We start from the raw sequence: 20,560 nt of genomic DNA, 5'->3' as shown, positions 1-20,560 counted from the left end.
GCAATGGGCTGGGAGATTATCTGTGCATCAGCACCATACTCCCATCCATCGTTCTTACTGATGGTGCTGTGGCTCCTTCCTCCTCCTAGCACCTCCTGCATGCAGGTCCCAAGGCATCCTCGTCCATGCCCTTGGAAACACTGCAGCCACCACATGTGGAGACCATCTGCAGTGCTCAGGTCTGGGTCCAGCCATGTAGCCAGAGAGGAGGCTGGTGCAAGCTGTCCCTCTCCTACCAGGATGACCCAGTGTGAAGCCTGGGAACTGCTGTTATGAGACACTAAAGCCTGGCAGCTAATTAAAGCTGGGGAAAGATTCAAGAAAGATTACAGCACAGAAAATTATCATTCACGCTTTAATTTCCCAGTTGAAATAATACAGTGAACCTCACTGCCAATATCATCAAGGTCAGCAGTAAAAACAGTCACCACATACTCTGATCAGGAACAGTATAGGAGACCTCTGATTAAGGGAAACCAAACAAAAGCTATGGTAACAAAATCCAGAACGAGGACCAGAAAGCAATCAACGATTACATTCTTGAGTGAATAATACCTGCAATTATAGAATTTAAATGATGAAAAATTTAAAAATAAATATTTAAGGGTCTATTCCCACAAAACCATTTCAAAGTAGGAAGAAAACACTGCTTGAACTATTTTTCCCTTAGTGCAAGATCATCTACATCACAGTTGATGTTAATTAACGATCACTATTTTGAGGTTAGGGTTATTTATTATACCACTGCCCTTCAAATATATTTAAATGATTACAACATACCTCAAGGAAGATTGATAAAAAGCCTATGTCAAGTTTTGTGAAAAAATTATACACCATCATCAGCCACATCAAAATCTGACAAGGGTCTGCATAACTAGGCAACAGCACCGCAGCCTGATAAATACATGTCCTCAAAGATGACGCAGCTTACTCTCGCAAACAAAAAACATCCTGCAAGCCATTCTGCTTGCTGTAAGAAGGCAGCAATTACACACTTGTCAGTGAATGTGATAAAGGGGATTTGTTGGTTTAAGTTCCTCCAACTGTAGTTTAAATAGGTGAAATTCTCACAGGGAAGGGAGAGATGGTCACAACCTTTTTTTCATCTTTTTTTTTGGTGGTAAAGAAGCTATCACAGTTCATACATACAAACAGCAGATTATCTGGCAATTGTACTCGGAAGTTATAGTCCACAAACTCTAATAATGGACTTCACATAAAAACGGTCCCATAGATAAATCTAGAGGACTAAAACCAAACTTTTAAAACATTGCTGAAGATTAATGTATGGGGTCAAACCATTAGACAAAATATACACAGAAAAGCTATTTATATTTTATATGATGGAAAAATCTCACATCAAGAACTTGTGATAGCTACACCCATAGAAGTTATCGAAAACAGTAAGCTGAAAATGATATTGGGATCAAAACCATCTGCAGCCTCTTTGACAACATTTTTGAATGGTTCTGTAAACCAGCACAGAAATATTCTATGTACTAAATAATTTTTTTAAAATAGCCCTATACATAATTATGACGTGAACAGGCAATTTTTGTTTCTAGAATTGGCCATGTGAAATCTAACTAAAAGGCAGTCATACATTCCTGTGCATGTGCACAAATACCACGTAAAAACATTTCAGTTGGTCTTGGCTGCTTGCTTAATTCTGAGGAACATACCTCCATCTTAGGGCTCTTGCAAAAATTGTTAGAATGAGTCATCTTAAAACAAACAAACCAACAAACCCAACAATAAACGCAGCCCTTCACAGCAGCTTTTAGAGACGACTGAAGGCACAGTAAATCCATTCTGAAGTAACTCATCATGACTAACCATTTGTTTTTCCACAATGTAATAAAAATAAAAAATAAAGTCCCCCCAAACCTTATGGGTATTTTCAGAGATGTGGCTGGAGGACTGGTTAGGGTGGTGGGAGTCCCACAGGGAGTAAGCGTTGCTGTCCTGGGCCACTGCAACTGAGGTAGTGCAGAGACCTGAGCTGGGTCCTTCACAACCATCAGCCTGCAGAACAGCTGGTCAGCAAAATCCATCCCCTTCATTAGCACCTTAGTTGAAGACTGAAATTGAAAAGTGTCCTTCGGAGTGTCTGCTACATGCGGTTATAAGACTACAGCACCCTTTGGGAACAGCAATGTGGCTCCCCCACATATCGTCCTTAGCTTTTGAGAGCAGGGTCTCAGAAGAGCGTACATGAATACTGCTTGCAGAAATACTGTAGGTGAACAGTAAAGCAATTTATTACCATAACTTCAGCAAGATTTGTAACAGTTTTTTTCTTCAAACAGATACTGCTCAAAAATATCTTTAAAAGAGGTTGATGGGATTCAATTTCTGAAATAACCTAGGTGAGAGATCACATAGTTAAATCCTTAAGAGGATGCTGGAAGCATCTCAAATGAATATATTAACTTCAGGATGACAAAGTCCGTATGCCATTATATCTCTAGACTAATTTATTTTATAACATGAACTAGGCATCACGGGCCAAACTAGCAAAACTCTGGCGCTCCCAAGTCAAAAGTGACTTCATCTCTCTGCAAGCTTGGAAATCCACCTGGCAAGAATCCACTGTCTGAAAAATAACTGTTCATTTTGCAGAAGGAATGGCTATTAAGAAAAAAAATCTACCCCATAATGCTTGGATTACATTTCAGAGTTCAAGTTCCTAAATTCAAGGCCAAATGTTAATGCTGGCTCATGAGCAGATTCTGCAACATAAAAACAAAACACAAAAGCCCAAATGTTCCTGAAGGAAAAAGTTGCTTGAAAAGGCGTGCTGCTCTGGGGTCTCAGACACGACTACTCCACGTGAGCAGTTGGAGGTTTATGGTGTGGGAGTATTTTCAGTTCCCGGCTTGTCCCGAAGGACCCAATTTCTCCATGGTTCGGCCTTGCATCCTCACATCATCCTGCCCCAAAGCAAAAGCTCTCCAACGTAGGGAGCCCCTACAGCATTCATACCGATAGCTGTGAGGGTTTGTTCCTCTGGGTATGGGTACCCCAGGGGACTCCTGAGAAGGAGAAAACCGCTGTAGATCGTGGAGTTTCACATGGAAGACATGACCGCTTGCTATTTCTGATCAATTAATTGTCACTTCTCTCAAAATCAGAAATGAGGATGCTTTCTTCCAAAGCAGGAGTGTCAGCATTAATCTGTGGCAAATAGGCATTTCTGACCCACAGTATCCTGCGGAACAGTCGGTTATTCTGTTTGTACAGGCACCACAGAAAAAGTGAAATGGCAGCCAGCATCACCAATGTCACAAAAACAGCCAGAGCTACAAGCCCACGGTATGATGCTGAAAGCAAAGGACAGAAATTATTATTAAGCAAATATAGCCATAATTATAGATAATTCTAAATATAAACATATAAATGTTTTATGGAAAACATATTATTACTCCTTATATGTCATGTATTTTAAATTACAGGTCTGACAGTGAAAAATGTTACCTCACAAAATATCGGCTCACAATGTGTTATTACTCCTTATAAAAAACCCTAAGAAAGTACAGAAGGAACCTACCTTTTTCAGAGGGTTCTGTTGCATCGATATCTGAAATAGAATGTAGAACTGTCATAAAATTACCCCCAGAGCTAACAAAAGTTCCTATATATACTTACCGTAAAATTGATACTGAGAAGACAATCTACCTAAAACCATACAAGAGCAGGTTGTTTTTTGTTTGACTCATGTCAATGGGATTCCAACTGACCAAGCTAAACATGACCTAACCTGTTATCTAAAATCCCTCAAATTTGGTTGAATATATTAATTGACATTTGTGCAAGGATGAGCAGCAGTATTTATCTACTTCTTGAAGTACAAATGCATGAGCAGGACAGTGCAGTGGTAGATTAATCTAGCTCCTGGGTCGAACAGCAACCTGGGCATTTTGGATGGGCTCTGGAAATACTTCAGCTCTCTTACAGACCCGTGTTCCTACTGACGTGGTGTCTGTGCAGCTCTCCTAGGCTGCGCCTGCCCATCTTACGGGGTTTGTGGAGGTCAGCCTGATGGGTGACCCATACATGGCTCACCCATACAACGGAAAGTCTACCAAAGTTGGCAATAATGCAACAGCTGCCTGGGCTGCTCAAAAGGAGGTTACCCTGGCTGGTTGGTTTTTTCACAGATATTTTTTCTAATACCAAGGGACAGGATTATTTAAATGAAAACTAAAAGCAGGTAAGCAAGCAACATGTAAACCAATGGTTAGGACACAGCTGCCTTCTTTTATGGAAGCACATACCTGCATCCATTTTACATACAAATCCCTTTTTCTCTCTGCAAGGAGATAATTGCCAGACTCCATCTGTGGTCCTCAGGCTGATACAGAAATTCCCTCTGAGATGATCAAATTCAGGCTCCCTGATGCCCCAGTTAGAATAATTTAAGGAAGAACCATCAAACCAGGAGACTGTCTCATCTAAGGGCAGAAGTTATAAATCATTATAAAATATCACAGTATTTTGATAAATATCTCTCAGTTGGACCTACCCTCACATAAAAAAATACTGTATTATAGAATGCCAAGGTTTTGTCTGTTTGGCCACTACATTACTTTTTTTTTCTTGAAGGATTTAAAAACATCCTATGTAGCTGACACAGAAGACAGCCTATAGTGCTTCTTTAAGAAGAAAATAAAGGCATTCACATGCATGCATACATACTGAGTATTCAGAATACTAATAAGTAACAATTACAGAAAGATTGACTGGTTTTACTACACCATAAACAGGTAATATGCAGTGAAAAAAATCTCAAAAGATAACAGTGTTTTGGAAGATGGTTACGCTAGCATTAAAATAACCAAAACCCAAACCAGATTCTTCCACCCAAAACTTACTGTCTGTAACAAGCAGGATATTCAACCAAACCATTTGCACAGAATAACCAAAACTGTGTAATTCTTCCAAAATGAAGGCATTTTCGTCTTCATCTTGAATAGTTAGAAGATTCGATCCTACAAATTAAACACAGAACAAATTTTCAAACAATTCATGCCATTAAAATGTAACATTGCGTTTCAAAAAGTCAGTATTACGAGCCTTAATTGAAAAGCTTGAACAGTCTGGTTATACATTATAAGTTCTTAAATTTGCAATTAATGTGGAAAATGCTCAGGCTGATATAAGACTGTTCTCACAAGTCTGAAAGGGAAAAAATTCATTTTATGTGTTATTCTAGAAATCAATATTTTCAACATGGAAAGGAACATTTTTTGGATGTATGTTGCCTTCAATTTCATAGTTGGCTTATGAGCTCCACTATTGTTATCTTCAACTAGAGAAAACACATGAACACATGCCATGATTTCAGGCATTTCAGAAAATATGGGTTTTTTTTAAGATACCACAATGACATTTTGTAGCTACAAAATAATCACTTACCTTGGTTTTTGCAGACTTCATTTGCAGTATCAAAACTTGTGACCTGCAGAACTGTGGAAAAGCTGTAGCAACTGTTTTTGAATTTGATCCAGGGAACAGTTTTTTCTGAACATAAGCCTTTATAGGCAGTGAGTTTCTTTTCTGTGATAGAAATAACAGCACAGCTTTATTGGCACAACAACATACACATTAATATAACATTCCACACACTGTTTTGGAGTAATGCTAATAAGCATGTTATTGCATTATGCCTCTATTTTTCAAAGTGAAAATCTAGTGGTTGTATACATTTGTATTAAAAGAGTAATGTTGGTTTTATTTCCGATCAAAAACCTTGCTGGATTGCAACAGCAATATCAGGACAATCTAACCGGTACTGACGTGCAGAAGGAGTTATGAGCAAACTACAGGCACATCAGAGCACTCCGGGCTGCCCAGCACCTCCCAGAGGGCTGGGGATTTCCAAGGATTGCACAGCTTCTCTCCACTAAGCCTCAAAGATAAGCACAGAGGAGAGTTTCCCATTGGTAAGCAGCAGCCAGCCTCTCCAGTGTGCAACGTGCTGCAGCAAAGAGTCCCTCTGACTCAAGGCACCTCTACAAGCTCACTTTGTGATACTCAGCATCACTTTTTGGCAGTGCTGTAGGCAGCTACATTACCTATGGTCTCACATGCCTCCCGCTTTGCTACAAACCACATTTTTAAAAAATTAAGTAAACCTTAGGCTATATATGATTACATAACTTGACAAACAAATGAGAAAATTAGTCAGCTTCATTACAAAAACCATGCTAAAGAATAACTTTTGTCTTGAAGGATTCCAAAATAGCTTTCTTCTCAATAGATCCAAAAGCTGTAATAAGCTGTAGGCAAACCCTGGCTGATCAATACCACTGAACAGGAACTATTTTGAGAACTGGATGCTACCGAAGACTCTGCAGTCCTGGACTGAATGGAGTCCCAGACCCGAGTGCTGGATTCAAATGAAGCCCAGCTAATTGGCAGAGCATTGCAGGAAACACAACATATTTTAGGATACAGGAAAACATTCTTACCATTACAAAAAAGTTGCAAAATCTTTCATGTGCAATCAGTGAAGACATGGCTCTAATTTTTCACTTTGCTCTAAATGCTTCCCTTCTCCCATCCCACAGTTCATTGCAGCAAACTGAATTTATTTCCCTTTGAGCTAGGTTATTAGCAATCATCATTTTTCACAGATAATATAGTCTTCACTGAAGAGACAGAGTAAGTAATTTTCCTGTTTCTTTTCTATTATGAAAGTTCTCTTTCCATTCTCCTACAGACCAGACCTGATGGCCAATATTTTATGGGGAAAAAATGGTTTCACAAATAGGAGATACAGCAAGGAAATGCCAGAAATATACTTCAGTTTTGAATACTACTATCATCATTGCTTAACCTCAAACCAATTAATTTCCTTTCATATACTTCCGCTGTCAATACACACATCTGCAGCTGCAGAGATTTAACATGAAACTTCACTCTGACTTACTAGGTGGCACATGGCAAACTGCTCCTTGCAGAAGTCGTTCGCAGTTAGCGCTTTTCCAGTGCCCCGAAGTATCAATGTAAACACAGCTGCCAAAGGCCTGGGACTCATCGTCTTCCCAGAAGGTAAACAAAGACCTAGTCCCATCCGACCATTCGAAGTTAAGTCCGTTCTGCCAAAACAAATTTCAGATTATCTTTCTGATATGCTTTAGCACCATACAAGTTCATCTTCTTCGGGTGGCATCCTCACCAGATATTACAGAATGTCTTTTACATCTCCAAAGGCTGGTAGATCCAGAAGGATCTACAAAAGACAGATCCAACGATCCTCCCAACTTACTTCTGGGAGACCACAAACTACATCTAACCTGCTGTTTTCAGCAAGTGGTTATCTGGGCCATCAAGCAACTACAAATGAAACAACATAATTTCAATGTTGACCTTACAAGATTTTTTTTGGTGTGTTCTTAAATGTTTTCTATGGCTTTTAGTTTTCAGTAGTCATTGCACCAAACTGGCTCTCATTAGATTTATACATTATGTTGCAATAATGGTTAAGGCTCAAGCTTTCCAGGGTTTCATTTCCAGATGCAAAATTCCTGTGACTTCAAATGAATGACACAGCTCCTTAGCTTGTTACTGGAAAAACTCCTTTGCAGCATCATATTCATAGCCAAGGAGTCCACTACGTACGTCTGAAGTGAACAGCCCGATCCAGTGGTTGTAGCCCAGCCGATTCACAATGACTGTGAGGAAGGCTTGGTGATACTGGTCTGTAATGCTGACCAACTCCGCGCCGTTTGCCATGCAGGTTTTTAAAGCTGAAGACCATGTAAAATTCCCGCGTATTAGTTTATACGTTCTGTTCCCATATTCTAAAGTATCTGGCACAGGGTACATTTCAGAAGCATTGATGACATGTCTGGATGTGTCTGTTATAAACAAAAAGAAAGGATTTATTTATTTTTTAAAACAGCTTAAACATAGCAGAACAGCTCCTAAAAAATCAGAACTATCCTTAAAACCAAACATAAAAATTGCAGACTCCTTGGTTTCAGGAAGGCACTGTGAACTTTAAAAAGAAAAAGATGATGACTACTAGAACAGTATTTGAAATTCCATCAGAGCACAAAACTCATCACGGTGAATGAGTTTAATGTGTAACACACACACAAAAAAAAGAAAACCTGGATGGAGTTAGTTCCACTGACTGGATCTTTGAAGGTCAGTAAGAAATCACCAGGGATCTGGGCATATCCCAAATGTCCAATAGCAGTGCGTTGCAGAGTGCGTTTTTCCCAGATACTTTGCATGTAATTTAGATTACCTCTTTTTTGACCCATTATTTATAATAATTTCCAAGACCAGTTTACAGCACAAAGCCTGGCCTCACAAATAACAGTACTGGTATAACCAAGAGGATGACAAACTGTGGCTCATGGTACAAGTAAGTGCTTGGGAGCTTCCTGACCTCATCTTTGCTATCCATGAGCCAATGTAGGGAAGATCACTGGCACTTAAAGAGAAATCCTCTGTGCTTGGTAAACTAACACAGCAATGTCCAAAAAAATGAAAGAAGAAGCAAGAAGCAGACTTTTTAGATTTAAGAAATAAAAGGAAAGTCTCCCATGTGAAAAACAATCAGGAGACGGAGACCATCTCTACCCCAGCCCACTCTGTGATGCTGCTGTATTCGCTTTTCTACAGGAGGCAAATGCCTTTGCTAATGTGTACGAATGCCCACAGTATACTTTAAACAAGATTATTAAAATAAAGCAATGCCTCAGTTGTAATCCTGTTTGTCAGTTTGGATTAATTACTTCTGTCTCTAAAACTTCTCTGTGATTACAGAATGAAGCGGTTGCTTTGCTACGAAGTGGAGTGTGTTTAGACTTCGTTCCCTTTATGACTAAGAGAGGAGGAGTGTTAACAAGCATCTTAAAATAGTAAATTAATTTATTATTTGTCATTCACAAAGCATTTAAAATTAGAAATTCTAAGCAAGAAAAAGCTCTGCTCTTGAGCTAACTGAAGCATTCTATTTTGTTCCAGCTTTCAGTGCGTGTCACTGCTTAAAAAAAAGGCAGGAAATGCAGTAAAATGCTGACACAATCCTAACTCAAGCACCACTAAGAGATCAGAACCCAGTTCAGATCTCCTGCTGGTTTATTTCATTTTAGTCTCCTACAGAAAATAATTCAAAAAAGGAGAGACGGGATGTGGACAGTATGGCAGAAGCAAAGCTCCAGCTCATCTTTCCAGGAATTGACACATTTGTTTGGACATTTGAGCAAGTTTAACAGTTCACTACCACGAGCAAGAGGCTGTCTCACTCCTCCCTTCTTTGCTTCTCTGCTCTTCCAGCTGCATATCCCCGTGCACAGGTCCTGACCCTGCACTGAGCTGATGCAGCCTAGAAAAGCTGCACAAAATTACATCAATTAGGGGGAAAAAAAAGGGGGGGGGGGGGAGAGGAAAGTTTTCTGCTTAATTAGCAAGCTGAACTGCCTGATGGTTTGGGAGAGTGCCATGGGTGTCACACTGGGGAGGCAGGACTTGTCCCTTCACGCCCAGGAGCACTCTGCTGCGCATGGGGCAGGTGGGTGGCCCTGAGCCCGGGGCGCAGCGTGTGCCCCCACATCCCCACCACGCTTGGCCAGGGCCCATGGGCCACTCTCACATTCACCCAGCCGGGAGATGTGGGAAGGGTCCTGAGCACCCACTGCAGCCCCAATCCCCCCAGTGCCCTGCAGCCTGGCCGCCCTAAGGCAACGGTTTTCCTTCCTGCCTTTTAACGCCTTTTCCATCCGTCTGAAGCAGCAGCAAGGGGTTAAAATACCAACGTTTGGGAGGTAAATGAAACAAACCAGCAGGAAAATGCATTTATTTATTTTTCCTACACTACGTGCAGTATTATTCCAGCACTCCCCGCAACTGTAGTTCATAATAAATGATGTCAAATATGGCTATGGTTTGCTAGAGCCACATGTGAGCGCTACCCAAAACTTCTATTTGTTTATTCTACTTCTCCGCTCACTCGCCTCCTAGGCAGCCAGCAGGAGGGGATTGTCTCTTTAGATCCAGGGCTTAACTAAAAGGTGTTATATAAAGCTGAGCCATATAAAACCACCCCCGCAGTAAGTACAGCACCCAAGGACACTCCTTATAGGCTCAGATTACAGCCCTCCCTTTATTTAGGGTTAATAATTTGCTGCTGGTCTATTTTGGGAGCATGCTCTGGCAGCTTCCCACTGGCAGAGCTGCAGCAGCCCCAGGGACAGGGCTCCAAACCTGCCCGAGTGCCCTGGGGACGCCAGCGGTTCCCAGTCCGAGGCAATGCTGGAACGTCGCTCGAGGAAACCGAACAACGCGTGTTCCCCACAAACGCTTCGTGCTTCTGGCAAATGAACTTTATGGGTAACAGAATTAGAGAAGCATGAAAAGAAAAGCCAAACTCTATTTGATGGGCCAGTTGGTCCGCACTGTTCACAGAAATACATTTTCTAGAGTCTGTTCTGACCTAACAGTGCAAGTCCCACCCCCCCCAAAAATATCATATTTTCATCAAAATTACCCTCAGTTTTGCATTTTGTAATTTCACGTGGTTACTCTGCTGCCATGACAGAAAACATGAAATTTCATCTGTATTCCTGATTCTAAGGTATGCAACAGAAAGCTCAAAGTTAGGAAGAATATAACATTTTTTTGGAAATTACTTCTACATCACAGCTACTGATTTATTAAATAGTGTAGAGCTAGTCTGTCTATATATCAAACTATCTTAGAAATCTTTTATGTTCCTGGTTTTATAGACACCTATAACAAGCTGCTAGTAAGAAAAGTGAACAGAAGCAAAGCAAAACAAAACCTTACCCTGAGTCTTTTGGCAGACAAACCCGTAATTTTTCTGACAGTTTTCTAAGTACCATTTTCCCGTAAAATAAAAATTAGGGTTATTTGATACCACTGTACATAGTGGAAGTTGTTCTTGAATGTTTGCACTGTTATAATGCTGTCTCTGCAAGAAACACAGAACCTTATATTAATTTTAAAAAGACACTATGTAAAAACAATGCATAATTATCACATTAAATTTAGAAGAATAATTATTTGATAGTCACTGTTATAAATATTTAGATAGAGCAATGAACACTCCCATAAATACAATTTGAAACAATAACCTCCTAATAAAAAAGTCACAAGCTTTCACTGAACAAACTAAAATGCTAAGCCCAATATGGACTAACGTGGTGTAAAACAATATATTAAAATACAAAATTCATAATCTTATTCCTAATCTTTGCTCAGACCCAGAATATGATACTAACCATGTAATTCAAACTTTGATGCTTAAAAGCAATTGCAAGAGAATGTGACTATAGCCACAAATTACAGAAATAACTGTCTCAGTAGCACCTTTTTTACTACTTCTAGTTATGCCCATAAATCTGTGCCCACAGTTGTTTGAAGCTGCAAAAATTAAAAGAAGACTATAGTTGCTGTAGCAAGTTAGGCCTTGTCTTTGTGGCAGTCAGGATTTTTATGGATAAAACAACTTCCCACTGTCCTTAAACCCCCTGGAAATACTCACATGCACTACTTCAACTGGAGACCAGTTGGAATACATCGGAGGATTTTCATTCACCCATTTTTCATAATCATCACTCTGGAAACCTATCCAAACACTAGTTTTCTGTCCAAATAGATTCATTGTTATGAAAGCTGGAAAATGAAACAGGAATAAAATATAATTAACTGGTAACCATTTAGGGATTGATGAAGTCTCTTCAGACACAATAAAGCACTGAAAAATTTAATTACTAATCAATGACATTACATAGTTAGTAGAAAGTAAGAACATAAGTGGCATTTCAGTGTCATCTAACTATAAATTCAGTTAAATTGATTAAATTCAGTTAAATTGATTAACTTCAGTTGGTTTAGGATCTAGTCCATTAACTAGTAAGTCTTCCAGAAATATTCACAGCAGCTTGAACAACTTAAGTATTAGTTTAGGGTACTGTCCCATTGAAAAAGCTTTTCTCAGTTTTAGTTGAAAATAAGATTTCTCAACTAAAGATAGCCAATGAGATTCCTCCCACCTCCAAATAAATGGTTTTACAAATGTATGATATTCAACCACAGATTTTTATGAATAGGGATTATAAATATTTCTAAATGTGCTGGCATTTATTTCTCTGACAGTTCCAGCCTAGCACTATGCTTATGTGCTATACTATAGATCAGATTTTAAGTACTATTAAAGGATAAAAATGAGATTGCTTTTATAACAATGTGATGTTCTGTTCATAAGGTAGAAATTTTACATAGCAAATTTTTAAATGGGTATTCCATTATTTTCTTTTATTTCTAATGCATGATATTAAGCACAAATTATAATTACTCCTCAAAACGTACCTGGCATATAGCTCAGTGAATATTTGAATCTTTACATTTTGGGAAACAGGGAAAGGGAAACACTGATTTGTTTAAAGCAGTGGAACCATGAGTAGGATCTGAATGATCTTTTTTCCTAAATCTGTAGCCAAGATGAAACTTCACTACAGCATCCTAATGAAGATGAAATTTTATTTGTTTAACAGTATTTTCAGTACTCTACCTTGTTCCAGTTCATCTTCAAGGGAAGCGAGTGACCCATCATAGCTACTGCAGAACTCTTGTGCAGAGTACCAGTTTCTCAGATGCCCTGGATCCTTCGGAATTTGTATCAAAAAGCACTGTTTTAAAAAAAAAAAAAAAAGGCTTGTTTTGTTTTTTCTCTAGTTTAAAAACTATTTATCAATCACAAACAGTGATCACTAAAACATTTCACACAGTGTTACTGAATATTAAATATTTCATTCATTTCTGTCCTGCAGCGGACCTCTCCAACATGCTTGGTATCAGTTTTCAGCTGCATTCAGGCCTGGATTCAAATCAGTTGTTTAAAGGCAAACACAATCTGCGTTAAATTTATCCTTGTAGTCACTGAGTTCAGCACTGGGATAAATCTGGCCACCTCAATGCATGCTGCATTATGTATTTAAGAGAAGCCTGAAGAAATAATTGCCTTTCAACCTTCAACTGCAAGTGGACTTTGGTTTATAATTATCTTTGATGAACCCTATTTGAAACACCATCTTTCAGAGGATGGCTGCATTTGGGGATCCATTTAGTACAACAAGGGGACAGAGATCTGTTTTGAGACCATAAAAACCTCTTGGAATTGTCATAAGTGGAAAAGAGAGGCTGGAGCAGGCTTTTTACAGCAAATGCACAAATACACTTAGATAGCTTTTGCATATATGAGTATTCACTTCCTTCAACTAAAGTAAAATTTTTGACAGCTTATTAAGACAACTTCCGTGTGCAAAGCTACTTAATAGCCTTAAACCTCTGTATCACTGTGTCAGTAGTTATAAACCTAAGGGCCCTGCTTTCAAAAAGGAAGAAAATCTTCAAATACTGAATAATCCTTAAGAAGTCCAATTTCTGTCATAAATATGGAAAGCATTTTGTATAATCAAACAGCAGAAAAAAAATGTTTTACTTTGAATCCAAAGTGCAACCAGCCTTTGGGACATACTCCTTGTTGGTTCTGGTCTTTTGGAATCTCTTTCTCTATTTTCCATGCAAATTTACGTTTACAAATACAGGGAAGAGAGACAGTACAGTTTTCATCACCCCAGAGTCCTGCGTAAGAAGAAAAATCACAGTTCAGTATTAGCTTGAGAATTGGAAAGGGTTTTTTTCTTAGCTAGCTTAGATATTGTTAAGAAGAGTATCCTTTAGTGGTTGAGTAAGATGAGATTCTACATCAAATACATTTGGACATATCGCATTACAGTGGATTTGATGGTCCATGGGGCTCATAATAAATTCAAACTGGGAATAAATGTAAGTTAAACCAATTCCTCTACACTGAGTCACACAACGTATGCCTATATCATCATGTATTTAAAAAAATATTATCTATGCAAAAAAAGGGAAAGATATAGAAATGATGTCTTCCAGATAAAATAGTTTGACTTCCTTAAATTGAAAATCTTTGGCAAGATCCAGGTACTGACATAAAACGCTGACCTGCTTAGGAGGAAAACACATTTTTCAGTGCACTCAACAAGTTGTTGACCAGTTCCCATCTGCTGGCCAGCTGAGGGGGGAGGGTGGGCATCTCTTCCTTTTATCTTATAATAACTATAGGAACGCCAAACTCAAGCATTCGAAAGTCATGAATCAAAACCCCAAGACTGTGTGTGGAAAAAAAGAAGGTTTTACATTTTTTCAGTTTTGGCTTTTGAGGCTGAGATTACAAGAGTGCAGCTGGATTAATTTTTTTTCAGCTCTTCTAACAAATACAAAGCTGGATATTTTTTCTTTCCATGGAACCTGACATGTTTACTTTATCATGACTTGCAGATCTTCAGAAAACAGAGACTGTGAGATGACAGAAATCACTAGAACCAGCAGCACTGTGTATTTTTTTAATTACTGTAGTGAAATACAGAGCTATGTGATGATGTAAAGGCTAGCACCAAAACCATGGTATCCCCAAATCCCTCAGCAGATTGGCTACGGGATCAAAAATAAGCTAGAAACCTGAGTATTTAAAGTTGTGTGCTGATAGAAAAACAGTTTATAAATGTAGGAAAAATTGTTGCTCCATCCATCTTATTTGGTTATAAGAAAACTGACTGTGAAACCCAGCAATGCGTTAACATTTTTGCTATGCCGTAACAGATTCTTAAGTAAAACTAAAGTATCAGTATCACTGGAATCTCTGTCTTTTGACATTAGAGAACTGGAACTATTAATATACTTTTAAATCCTACAACCTAGTCTCTGAGAATATTAATGATATTGCATTATTCTTTTCTTAACCTTAAAAGCAGTTATGTAAATTATAACCATGTAACAGGACTTGAATATGGATCGCATTTCTTGAGAGCAATTGAAAAAAATATAACCCCTTCGGCCAACAACGGAATCAAGTCACAACTCCTGCAGCAAAAGGAAATATAAAATAAACCTGTTTGTGATGAAACGAAGCCACATCTTTTCCCTGGTTTCTGCGGATTTCTTTCCCTCCCTTCATTCCAGTTCTGGTACGTTACTGGTGATTCATCTCTCCAGCTGCACAGAAATGTTAAGAGTGTAGTTACTCTTTTTCCTATTCTTACCTAAAAATACACCCTCCATTAAAAGTGTTTGTAAGGAGATACAAGGTAGAAAGTGCCCCTTTATTAACTAAGCATTAAAAAACCAACCAACAACAACAAGGTTGATATCATATCTTTGGCTTGTATCTTCTATAACCCTTTCAGAAGAAATACGGTAACATGGAGATAAATTAAGGGTAATATATTCTGAATGATATTTACATGAGAACTGAAGTTGTCTCTTGAATATCCCACTCAGTCATCAAACCGGTTTAGCCCATCAGACTGACTGGCAGCCTGTAAACAGGGCATGCCAAGTACAACTCACAGCAGCTGAAGTGTAGGTATTCTTACCGAAATTCATCACTGAGGTTTTCTGCGTGCAGTCCAATCCACCAGTGAACATCACTATTCGATAGCTATAAAAAAATGTTTTGCCATATGTTTAGCTGTTGTTGGCCTCTTATCAAAGCATTAACAAACTCCTAAAGTCAGACTGTATTCAGACAAATAGCATCTCCATTGTGTTCCGATGGGAGAATAGCTGCTAAATCCTGCCCGTGTTAATTTATGTCACTTCAGTAAGGTTATTCACGTAAGCAGAGCATGATTTAGCTCCCACTTTCTACTGGATTGCTGATGTATCTTCTGTAAACTAGGACTTTACAATTTTAGGAATTTACAGCCTATCTGGCTTGAAAAGGACTGTAGTCTTAGGCCAGAATTTGTTTTTCACCAACTCCTAAATATAGACAATAGCAAATATTTCCTTTTAGCGTTAATATACTGCTGGTCTTTAATGTTTTCAGAATGTTTTCTATGAACATTTACTGACTTTGTATAGCTCATACAAGAGACTCCTACAGCTGCTTTCCAGACTGATTGTTGTTCTCATGAAAGGGTCTAGACCTCCACTCCTAAAAGGCAAAGTATTATGGAAGTGTCACAGAAATAATGTAATTCAAACAGCTGCTTATTATTGCTGTGCTGACTTGATCCTGCCTTAAACTGTGAACAGGCTTCACTTTCAGGGTTAGCCACTCAATGGTCAAAGTTTTGGGGTCTTTGGGAAAGAGCCAACAACAAAAAAAGAGCTCTGAATGTGCAGGACACTGGAAAAGCCATCCTGTCTCTGAGAAGCATTTATTTTTTTCCAGAAAGAACTGAAGTGCAGCCTGTGTTGTGGCAGCCACACTGTCCTTGGAGTTATAGTTAGGATTTCACCAGCTTACATAGCAATATCAAATGAAGAAAGTAGACATTTCTGACAAAGAGACTCAGGAATGCTGTCTGATTTGGTATTGCCTGGCCCCTGAGTTTAGTTTTCTGAGCACAGTACTCAGCCTATGCATTACAGTTTTTAAAGAAATAGTGAGAAATGTGATTTCAAATTCCATGTTAAGAAATTTTGATGAAGTTTTCTAATGACACATGAAAAGTCTATCTGGACTGCTGAGTATTATTTTAGTGATTGCCATCATTACTCCTGCTTCCACAGGAAACTGGTTACAATCACTTTGGGACACACCTGGCTATACTGGGAAAGCTTAGCCAAAGGCAGCAGGCTTTAAAATAGCTGTGTGTTACATTCTGAGACAAAACTTCAAGGGGGTTAATCTGATTTCCAATACCAAGGAAGCAAACTTGGCTTTTTCATTGCAGAATGCTCACAAATTGCCATAATACCCACTAATTTTAATGATAAATCCGCTTTTAAAAGATCTGTTGAAAGTAAACACGACTTTAAGGAAGCATTCTGATTAGCCATTTTAAGTGATCTTAAGTTGGAAAAATACATCTTTTTTTAAAGTTATATCATTTTTTAAGTCATAAACATTCAGTCTTAGGTCAGGCGGTAATGACATCACATCACAATCTCTAGTAGATGTAGAAGAAGACAGCCTAGCCAGTTATGTTGCTCTCTCATTATAAGCTATTTTTGCCGTGAACTGTTGATTTAAATCCAGTTCATCATGTTTTAATACAAAATTACTTAAATAGCAGATCTGCTATTATGTGACACATAATTCCCTGGAAACTTAAAACCCCCATCTTAATACAACACAATTCTACTTATGCTTTCTATTGTAAGTTAAAAGCAGAGAGGGCTGTACACAGTGCAAACAAAACCAAGTGTGGGTCAAGAGATTTTCTCTCTTTTCTTTTAAAGATCACACTATGATATCCCTTTACATTACAGCCGTAGAATTTTGCCCTCAGTAAGGCAGACGTACTATTTTTATTCTTTTTTTTTTTTTTTGTATTTTCCTTATTTTGCTTTTACTGAGAACACCTAAAAGAAAACAGACTTAGTTTCTTGGGAATTCATCTGCTTCTGCAGCTATTTCTCAGCTTCAAAGCTGTTTGTTACATCAGAGTGGTTCTACAGAAATTCTGCTTTTGTCCAGAGGAGGGAATTTAGAGGCAGATGTCTTTTTTCCCAGAGAAATATCCATAGACGCAAAGGGCTTTACTTCAGGAAACATCATACAGATGTGTGGACACATGGGAATGTTGCCCAAGCTGGTGTACACAGAGGAAAAGGTAATCTCTTTTCCATGGTCATAAGTACCCACATCCATGGTTTAGAGTTCTATAATTAAGGTGCAGAGAAATTGGTAATTCTTCATTCTTGGCCAGCTCTCCCCAAGAATAACCTTTCAAATCATCATGTTGAAGATTTAAACTATGAAGACCATTGCAACCATCTGGACTTACTGCTCACATCATGCTAATATACCCACTGAAGTGTCCCTCAGTATTGCTACCTGATCACCAGCTGCAAGTTACTGAACGGGAACGGAGTGTAACCGGGGAACTGTGCAGGACCAGGAGACATCCTGGTGGATGCAGAACCACTGTGTGAACACCTGAGGAACCACAGTGGGTCCCCTTGGTCATGGAGGTGTGGGGGAAGACGAAGGAACAGAGAAGGATGTACACCACATGTGAAACAATCCTTTCTCTTTACCCCTAATTACTTTCATTACTTTGGGATAGGAAGCTGGTTTTTGCTCCTCTTGGGTCCTTTGAGGCAGAATGACCGACCTGCTCATTAGCAGAGATGATTCTGCAGATTCTGAAATGTTACTGACTTCTTTAGCTAGATAGGGCTTCAGGGAAGGATGTGATAAATGAAGACAGCAAGAGAATTATTTCTGAATTAAAATGTCTTTCGGATTCTACCTGGAGCAACAGGCAGCCAGATATCCCCAAAAATGTAGCAGAAAATAGCCAGTTACTGCCTGAGGGTAGTTTTTGTTACCTTCTTAATTTTATTTTGAATAAAGGCTTGTTCACCAGAAGAATTTATTGTTGCCATTCCACTGCGAAGCCAGCCACAGACAAACTCATAGGTTTCCCAGTCCGTAGGACTGACATGGAAAAGGTATTCTGCTCCTTGATAATATGTCCACGGCAGTTCTAGAAAACAAGCAAAAAAGTCAGTGGTGTGCAGGGATAAAAACTCATTTCAAGTCTCATTCTTTGTGACCCCCGTGGCCCGCCTTCAGCCATGTGTCAGAGTACAAATATGCCACAACTAACAGCAGAACCATATTTAACATATCAATTTAGGGAAAAAAAATGCACTATGAGTAATTTTTTTTTAATATTCTATCCTGTGATACTGCAGTAATATTAAGCCTTTGCCCTGCCTTTGCAAAAAGGCAGTTTTAACGTGATGGAGGTGTTATCAAACTCCTGTGCTTATTACTGGTGTCATTCCTTTACCTAACCGAAGTAGTATCTGATGTTTCAGTGTTCCTAAACAAAACAGTAGCAGATTTTGATCTGTAGCAACCAGTTCCTACAGAGTTTCTTAGTGTAAACTTTTAACTCGGAACATTTTAGTTATTTTATTTTTACCAATAGCTTAAATTGTATTTCCAAGTTGTAATGTTTCAAGATGCCAAAAAAGAAAATGTTTTCATACCAGCTATGTACCAATCTGGATTCTTTGGTTTAACACCTGTAAAAATACATAAATAAATTAAAACATTGCTGATTAAGAATGAAAAGAGGTATTTCACTGAAACTGCTTTCTCCACATGATAAGGATTTAATCAAAATCATGAAGAATACTGCTACTCTCATTCAGGGACAAAAAAAAAAAAGTGTTAAACATGGAATAAAATAAAATAATTGCCACACTTAACAACATTTTTAGTAACCTTTATAAATAAGAACTTTGATTAACTCCTGCTAACTAACTGCTAATCACTGCTATCCATTTTTAAACTGACGGCACATATTAGACCTGTTAACTGGCAAACAAACCCTAACGGCCACATATAGCTTTGCCACAATTTCATGCAGAAGACCAATGAGGAGAACTCCAGATGTGGCTAAAAAGCAAGCTTTTAGGTATTTTTTTCCTTGTCTCTCCTGAATTGCAAGTAATGGGTATGATAGACGATGTATGTTAATTAACATTTCACCTTTTGGTATTTTGCATATCCATTCACGCTTTTCATTGCAGTGTGCTGGAAAGACCGTTCTATTTACTTTGAACACACCACAGTTTCTTGAGTCATCTTCAACATACTTGCTCTCCAAAAACGAAGATACAACCTGAAAACAACACATTCATTACCTTTCACCGACAATCTCAGATGAAGCATTTCAAAATCTCACTATGGAGAAAAAGGAAGGATTTGGAGATGTGTGTATGGTAAGAACATCTTAAGCAACAACTAGAGGACCACCTAAATTACGGTGGTAAAATCCAAAATATAGGGTCCATAATCATGTTCTATCAATGTCCTGTTCAACTTTCCCATCTTATATCAGACTTCTTCTTCATAAAAATAATTGAATAGCTATGAAACCTACCAATTTTTTGACATGATTAGCAGTAGTTGCCCACTTCTAACAGCCTTTGCTTTGGTTCAACACATTGCATGATTGAACTTTGCACTCACATTCTGAAATTACTTAAGTAACGATGGCAGAGCTGGCACTGTTCTTTAAGGCTGAAAACCAACTACAGTTTGAAAACTGACCCTTCTTCGGTTGTTCAATGTTTAAATCCCAGGTACTAACCATTAGTGTGGCATGTGGCACCAATGCCTTCAATGATGCAAAATCAAAAGTGGTATTAAAAAAATGAAGGACTTAGCTCTGAATGCAGGCATGAACCTAACAGTCATAGAATAAATAAAGCACCTAAGCACAGCTCTCAGGCTTTCCAACGCGTGTGCATGTGTATGCCCGTAAATATGTATATATACACACACACACAATGTGTTCACTCTGCATATGCCTGGTCCTGGGCTAAACACAATGTGCTTTGCAGGAAAGCACACATCTGCAAAACTTTATAATCCTACCAAACCCCTTTTGCAGTTGCAGAGCCCTTTTGCACAGGCTGCTATTTTAATAGTAGTGTACCATTAATCCTATTGTAACAATTACTTTAAGTGAAGTATGCAGACATGAAAACCAAACCGTTTTCCTGGCCAGTGTTT

At 38.6% G+C, this 20,560-nt stretch overlaps 1 protein-coding gene across 3 annotated transcripts in view; it reads right to left on the bottom strand.

The window, feature by feature from the left end:
• Window positions 1-341: 341 nt before the first annotated feature.
• Window positions 342-20,560, bottom strand: part of PLA2R1 (phospholipase A2 receptor 1) — a 44,030-nt gene continuing 23,811 nt past the window's right edge. For all 3 annotated transcript variants that reach the window (XM_052791513.1, XM_052791514.1, XM_052791515.1), the window contains 16 exons: window positions 19,532-19,664; window positions 19,027-19,062; window positions 18,358-18,515; window positions 15,447-15,511; window positions 14,963-15,066; window positions 13,484-13,626; window positions 12,554-12,671; window positions 11,525-11,655; window positions 10,807-10,951; window positions 7,627-7,865; window positions 6,935-7,103; window positions 5,419-5,559; window positions 4,875-4,991; window positions 4,278-4,454; window positions 3,551-3,580; window positions 342-3,323 (listed from right to left, as the gene is read on the bottom strand). In XM_052791513.1, coding sequence (XP_052647473.1) covers window positions 3,109-3,323; window positions 3,551-3,580; window positions 4,278-4,454; window positions 4,875-4,991; window positions 5,419-5,559; window positions 6,935-7,103; window positions 7,627-7,865; window positions 10,807-10,951; window positions 11,525-11,655; window positions 12,554-12,671; window positions 13,484-13,626; window positions 14,963-15,066; window positions 15,447-15,511; window positions 18,358-18,515; window positions 19,027-19,062; window positions 19,532-19,664 — 2,121 coding nt within the window. In that variant the 3' untranslated portion in view covers window positions 342-3,108. The remainder of the gene's footprint in view (window positions 3,324-3,550; window positions 3,581-4,277; window positions 4,455-4,874; window positions 4,992-5,418; window positions 5,560-6,934; window positions 7,104-7,626; window positions 7,866-10,806; window positions 10,952-11,524; window positions 11,656-12,553; window positions 12,672-13,483; window positions 13,627-14,962; window positions 15,067-15,446; window positions 15,512-18,357; window positions 18,516-19,026; window positions 19,063-19,531; window positions 19,665-20,560) is intronic.

The sequence above is a fragment of the Harpia harpyja genome, chromosome 7, assembly GCF_026419915.1.
Source record: "Harpia harpyja isolate bHarHar1 chromosome 7, bHarHar1 primary haplotype, whole genome shotgun sequence".
Lineage (NCBI taxonomy): Eukaryota > Metazoa > Chordata > Aves > Accipitriformes > Accipitridae > Harpia > Harpia harpyja.
Note: the sequence above shows the minus strand (reverse complement) of the source record. Positions and strands in the feature narration are given on the sequence as shown.